At 43.6% G+C, this 7,071-nt stretch overlaps 1 protein-coding gene across 3 annotated transcripts in view; it reads right to left on the minus strand.

Annotated features, from left to right (window-relative positions):
* The window catches only part of si:dkey-96f10.1 (6-phosphofructo-2-kinase/fructose-2,6-bisphosphatase), a 52,631-nt gene that overhangs the window by 15,037 nt on the left and 30,523 nt on the right, over window positions 1-7,071 (minus strand). For 2 of the 3 annotated variants that reach the window (XM_017439274.3, XM_017439273.3), the window contains exons 7-9: window positions 4,664-4,785; window positions 2,071-2,278; window positions 1,267-1,413 (exon numbers count right to left, since the gene is read on the minus strand). In XM_017439274.3, coding sequence (XP_017294763.1) covers window positions 1,267-1,413; window positions 2,071-2,278; window positions 4,664-4,785 — 477 coding nt within the window. The remainder of the gene's footprint in view (window positions 1-1,266; window positions 1,414-2,070; window positions 2,279-4,663; window positions 4,786-7,071) is intronic. The other variant, XM_017439276.3, reaches the window with a different exon arrangement.

Consider the following 7,071-nt stretch of genomic DNA (forward strand, 5'->3'; position numbering starts at 1 on the left):
ACCATTCAGGGTGGGTCCCATTTTTCAGTAGCTGGTTCATTTGAGCTGCCAGTCGCTCGTGGAGGGCAGTGAGTTTCTTCAGCCAGTAGGCATGGATCATGTCAGGTCCTGGTGCTGTCCAGTTTTTCATACCTGAGACTCTTTCTTGAACATCTGCCATTGTGATAGTTACCGGGGCTTGCTCAGGGAGGTTTCTGTGGTCATCTCGTAGGGAGATCAGCCACTGTGCATTACTGTTGTGGAATGCCTCCCTTTATACATATATATATATATATATATATATATATATATATATATATATATATATATATATATATATATATATATATATATATATATAATTCACCATAGAGACGTTGAGCTCTTTTTAATTTCTTCAAAAACATTGTTCTTTTTGAAATCTGTTTCAGCTGCTTGATCTATTGTTGTTCTCTTATGCTACATTTAGCTTTTAGCTACTGTTGTGCTGCTTTTAGTTTTTGTTTGGCTCAGTTTAGACTGGTATGCTCATTTTAACTTTAACAACACAATTTGCTTTTTCAGCAAATTCCAGCAATAATTTACTCCTAAACACTTACACTGCATTTTAGTATTATTCACAGTTTCTCTAAGTTTACTCATTTGATGTTTTAATTAGAAATTAAAGTTCCTTCTGTTTACTGTGTTAGTTTATTGTCCTCTGGGTTTTATGTTTAGTTTCCTGGCTAACTTTTTTCCTGTTTTACTTTGCATAAATCGCTCTTTTGTACATTTCTATTAGTTTTTCTTCTTTTTTTCCTTTCATGCAATGTTTCTAATCTGAGTTTTATGCTGTTAATTATACCTGTTACTATGGTATTTAGACTCCATGCTTTCCTTTAACCAGTCCTGGATGGTTGCATAGGTTTCTGTCAGACGATAGTTTGTTTCTTGGCTGTTCTGCCCTGCAGCACCTTCAGGTATTAACGTTTTTCAGTTTGTTCTCTATCTCTGACTCTGTTGTGCATTTGGTTCTACAACCTTGAAACCCTGATAATATTTGGGATTGAAAACCCTTCCATTGTCATCACTCTGCTTTTAAGAGCAGATCACTGCTGTCACTGGACTGGCTGTCACTGCTCAGATGAGTCCAGAAGTAGAAAGTTTTCAATCACACAGCAGAAGACATGTCTGTCATTTTCTAGAGCATGAAATATTCAAAAAGGTAAAAAGAAATTCTGTGGGAAAACAAAGCAAATGAGCATATATAAAATTAGGCAAACAAAAAGATGAACAGTAATGTCTCACAGCATCTATCTCATTTAGGGCTTTCCATTGTTCATACTGGACCCCCAGAGACTCTGCAGTCTGGATGGTCCTCTTCATGTGGCTCGTCCACACTTTTAGGTCACTGATGCACTGCCCACGCATGTACGCACCCAGAGCATTGGCAAACTGACAAACAAACAAACAAACAAACAAACAAACAAACAAACAACAACAAAACTAGTCACAACAAAAACAGTTAAAAAATCGCAAATAATTTCTTAGGAGGACAAACAGATCTATGCTAAAAGAAATTGGTTTTCATTTGTTAATATTCAGGCCTCTGCTGGCGTTTGCAGAGAGATTCTGACTGTTTAGAAAAAGAATTGGTGTTTGTTTTCAGAAGCAAGCCAAACTACAGAAACAGTATTTTCTGCAAAAATGGAGTGAATGCTGAGGGCAGAATAACTTCACTGAGATTTGTTGAAGAAGCTGAAACTAAAATGCTAAAGTTAAAATGAGCAGAACAGAAGCTAAAAGCTAAAAGTAGAAAAACAGTTGCTAAAAGTGCCTAAACTTGCAAAACTGTAGCTAAAAGCTAAAATTAGCAGAACAGTAGCTAAAACTAATAATGAGGTAAGTATGTGGAAGCAGAATTCAAAGATTACAAACTTTTTCAGATATTTGAGTTCTCTATTTCTGAGGGGAAAAAATTGCAAACAAAGTTAAAGATTAAAAATGACAAAAAAAAAAGTCATAGCTATAAAATCTTGAACAAGTTTTGAATATGACATGAATATAATTTTAGATAATTTTTCCAAACTGTCAGGGACTAACCAACCTTACCTTAGCCCCTCGAGGGGAAAGCCCAGAATCTCCTCCGATGCGACCCACCAGGTTGAGCTCACTCTCTCCATGGCGAGACAGGTAGATGGATCTTTGAGTGACATGGATGTTCATGAGGTAGTAAACTATTCTGCTTTGAATGTGGTCCTGGACCCGGTTCACTAGGTATCTGCTTCCCACATTAAAGATTTTGATGTAAGACAGATTCCTGCATGAAGACAAGAAGTCAACAGGAAATTAAACAGCAGAAGTCCGTTAGGTTACAACGACACTGGTATGATGTAAAATGTACCTTTTGACTTTAAAACTGAAAGGCTCACTACTGTTGTCACTGATAGTGAATTGTAATGTGATGTGAGTTATTTTTAATGTAATGCTAACATAAGAAACAAACCTTTGAGGCCTGTGAAGGCCAAGGAATACACCACACAGGTCAAAGATAAAGTTGTTGAGAAGTTTAAAGCAGGGTTAGGTTATAAAACAATATCCCAAGAAGAAAGGCATTGTTGAAAGAAAGCCAGATGAAGCTCTGTTTGCAGTTTGCCACACCTCATGTAGGGACACAGTTAACATGTAGAAGCTGCTCAGAGCAGGTCAGAACTTTCTGGCCCAAATGTAAATAGGTGGAAAACTAACACTGTACACTGCCCTGAACACACAATCCCCATTGTGAAACATGGTGGTGGCAGCATCATGCTGTAAGGAAGCTTCTCTTCAGCAGCGACAGGGCAGCTGGTCAGAATTGATAGGAAGATGGATGGAGCTAAAGACAGGACAATCCTGGAAGAAAACCTGTTAGGCTAGGACTGAGGTTCACCTTCCAGCAGGATAACGACCTGAAACATCCAGCCAGAATACAATGGAACGGTTTGGATCAAAGTATATTCATGTCTTAGAATGGCCCAACTAAAGTTCAGACCTAAGTCCAACTGAGAATCTGTGGCCCGACTGAAAAGCTGGTGTTCACATAAAAAAGAATACCTTTTTGATTAACTATATATAGGTGGAGACATTCACTGTTTTACCTGCCAGTGTCAGGATTTGGGTGTTTTTCAGTTGTTTTTTGTTCTCTTCTGTGTTTGAGTTTCATGTTTAGTTCTGTGTTTGGTCTTTGTTTTCTGTGATCCTTGTGTTTCATGTTAATATAGTTTTGCTCCTTGTGTTCCCTGCACCACTGTTAACCTGCCCTCAGTAGTTTCCTGGTCTGCCTGCCACGCCCACCTCACCTGTTCTTCATCACCTCCCAGCTGTAGCTCCTCCCCCTCTCACCCACAGTTCCCTCACTCCTGCTGATTCATTGCTTATAGATGTTTCTCTCTGTGATGTTTGTTCACGCCATGATGAGGTCCTGGTCCTTGTGTCCCCCTCCTCGTGTTCTGCTCTAAGATTTTTGTTTGCTGCCATCAGTTTTTATTTGGAGAAGATGGCTTCCTTTCACTAGAACATGAAAGCCATACAAAGTAGTTGAAAAATCAGTAGCATGTCAGTTAAACAATTTTTGTAGAAAAAAATCTGCTTCCCCTATTCAAACAGTTTGGGTTAAACCCTGGATATTTCACAGAATTTCTCTACTGTTTTATGGAAAGTATTAAAAAATCTCAAAATTACAAAAAATACCTATGACTACAAATCTTTGATACTATGTCATGGGATTCTTATATTTAAACTTGAAATATTAAACATTTAGCAACAAGCTCCTAAATATTTTAATTACTTTTTTAAAGGAAATGCATATCATCCCCTGCTTTTCATGCCAGAGTTTTAAACTCAGATCATCTTATGTGACGAAACTGATGCAGTTGTAGCTGTTTTGGTCAAACCTTGAAAATAACATTATATACAATCTCATGCTATTTTGAGTGATTTTACTCTCTGAGAATGGGTTGTGAAAGACTCAGCTACTCAATATCTGCAACATTGACTGAGTTATAGCTATTTTTGTGTTGACTAATGTGGCCACCATCTTAACTGGATTAATCTAAAAAGGATTCAGTTGTAGATGTACAGAGGCCTGAGAGCTTGAGGGTATCTTAGCTGTGCCTAGGACTACCTTCTTAGATTGCTTAGCCATCACTTGTTTAGATGTAAATGGTAAAAGGCTTGCACTTGTATAACGTTTTATCTAGTCCAAGGACCCCAAAGCACTTTACACTACAATCATCCACACATTAACACACTGATGGTGGTAAGCTACAATGTAGCCACAGCTGCCCTGGGGCGGGCTGACAGAAGTGAGGCTGCCATCACACCAGCACCACCGAGCCCTCTGACCACCACCAGTAGGCTGACTGACAGACTGAGCAGGGGGTTGAACCAGCAACCCTCAGGTTGCAGGACAAACCTTCCTCCTGATCCACTGACGCTCTTCTACATGTAGATGTAGAAGCCCCAAAGTACCTAAGCCCTGTCATTCTCCACCACCTTTTACTCCACCAAGGCCCCTTCTCCAATGATAATGTGCTTGTCTGTAACCAAAATACTGTATCTCATTACCCACTACATACATCTTAATGAATCTTGCAGACATTTGGTGTACATCTGCAACTAATAAACTTTTGGAGTTAATCCAGTTTCGATAAGAAGATGTTTTTACCTATCCTTGTTGTCATCCAGGGGAACATAGGTCATTTGATAACATTCAATCCTCTTCAGGAAGTCAGCCACAGCCTCTTCTTTATCACAGTCTTTGTAGTCTGGACTGGTCAGTTTCACTTGCTATTTTAAGACAGATGGCTGAGGTGAATAAGCAAGAAACACATATGCACCAACACATTTATTTTAAGTTGGTACTCATCCTTTACAGCATCCCAAAGGTTTAAAAACATTTGGACAATTATACAGTAATACAAGTTAAAATACCAGAAAAACTTCGAAAAAGAAAAGAAAGTTAAAGATTTGGGGGGTTTGCATCCATGTCTAAAAGTGTTTTACACTTGCTTGAGGTTTTTTCCCCCATTTTTTGTAAGAGTTGTAGCACATCTTGGCCTCTGATAAAAAGGTGCTCAGTATGGATTACTTTGTACAAAACATAAGACTCCATGCTGATGATATACGTAATATAATGCTTAAATCATCCATGATGTCAGATGCTGGTTTGGAGGCTGTCTTTTTTTTAAAACCTTTGATCATTGTCATGTTGGGCTTCCTGGAGCAAGTAGTGACCATATTTTAGAAATTTTTGAAAGCACATTTGGAGGGGGTGGAGCACAAAGCTTTTTGCTGAAGACTAAAATGATCAACAATAAATCTCACACAAATAGTGTTTTTTTAAAACTGATTATATTTAAGAGAGTGTCATGACAGATGGCAACGGAAGCGAACCCAGAGTGCAGACTCATTCTTAAAACACTAATTTATTAAACTAAGAAAAAGAGCAAAACAAAAGCTGACTTGGCAGCAACTAAAACATAACAGAAATCCAATACATGGCATGGCGAGGAAACAAGGAAACTTAGAACGGCAAACAACAAACAATGATCCGACGACTAGTGGGGGAAATGACCGGGTATTTGAGTGCTGATGGTAACGAGGGAAGTGGAAACAGGTGAATGGAAATGATTACGGACAGGTGGAGATGGGCGTGGCAAGAAAGGCAAAAGAGTGACAGAGGAGGAGTGAATACTGAGCAGGAAAAAAAACCCCAAACTGAAAGCACAAATTAAAACCCACAGAAAAACCAAAACAGAAACAACAAAAATTCAAATCCTCACAGTACCCCCCCCTTAAGGGACGTCCCCTGACGTCCCTAAAACGAAAACAAAATCCTAGCCGGGAGGGTGGTGGGGGAAAAACAAAAACACAGGATGGAGGGCACAAACCAAACAAAAAACTGACCAGGCAACCGGCCTGGGGAACAAAACAAAAACATGCCCGACCAACAAAAAAGTTCAGACGGGGAACCCGTGAGCCGAAAAGGCAAGAGTTCTGGGGGACGGCCCGGGTGCCGTCCTCGGCGGAGCAAGAGTTCAGGCGGGTGGCCCAGGCGCCAACCTCGGCGAAGCAAGAGTTCAGGCGGGTGGCCCGGGCGCCATCCTCGGCAGAGCAAAAGTTCAGGAGGACGGCCCGGTCGCCGTCCTCGGCAGAGCAAAAGTTCGGGAGGACGGCCCGGGCGCCGTCCTCGTCAGAGCAAGAGGTCTAAAAGACGGGCCGGGCACCATCCCCGGTGGAACAGGCGAGAGCCGGGCTGACGTGGACCAAGCAGGCGAGAGCCGGGCTGACGTGGACCAAGCAGGCGAGAGCCGGGCTGACGTGGACCAAGCAGGCGAGAGCCGGACAGGCGTGGATGAGGACCAGACAGGCGGGGACGAGGACCAGACAGGCGTGGACGAGGACCAGACAGGCGTGGACCCAACCAGACTGTCCTGTCTGACCCATGACGTGGCGGAGCTGAGCAAGACGTCGATCGGAACCCTAGACGGAGCCGATCGAGGAGAGACATCCGTCCCACCCCTCGAGTCAACGAAGCGGAGCGAGGCGTCCCCTCGGAGAGGCTGAGCGGAGCGAGGCGTCCCCTCGGACCCTCGGCGGAGCAGAACGGAGCAAGGCGTCCCCATGGACCCCCAGCGGAGCAGAATGGAGCGAGGCGTCCCCATGGACCCTCGGTGGTTCTGAGATGAGGCGTCGTCGTCCTCGGAGACCAGGCGAGGCGTCCGTCCAGACCCTCGACGTGGCGAAGAGGAACGAGGCGTCCTTCCGGACCCTCGACGTGGCGAAGAGGAACGAGGCGTCCTTCCGGACCCTCGACGTGGCGAAGAGGAACGAGGCGTCCTTCCGGACCCTCGACGTGGCTGAGCAGGGCCAGGCGTCGACCCTCGACGTGGTTGGGCAGGGCGAGGCGAAGGCGTCATCCGGGACCCTTCGTGAGGCAGGCGAAGCGAAGTAGCGGCGGCGGCATCAGCAGGACCCACCCGTGGAACAGCGGCAACGGCGTCAGCTGGGCCCGCCCGTGGAACAGCGGCAACGGCGTCAGCTGGGCCCGCCCGTGGAACAGCGGCAACGGCG

This window comes from Kryptolebias marmoratus, linkage group LG8 (assembly GCF_001649575.2).
Source record: "Kryptolebias marmoratus isolate JLee-2015 linkage group LG8, ASM164957v2, whole genome shotgun sequence".
Taxonomy (NCBI): domain Eukaryota; kingdom Metazoa; phylum Chordata; class Actinopteri; order Cyprinodontiformes; family Rivulidae; genus Kryptolebias; species Kryptolebias marmoratus.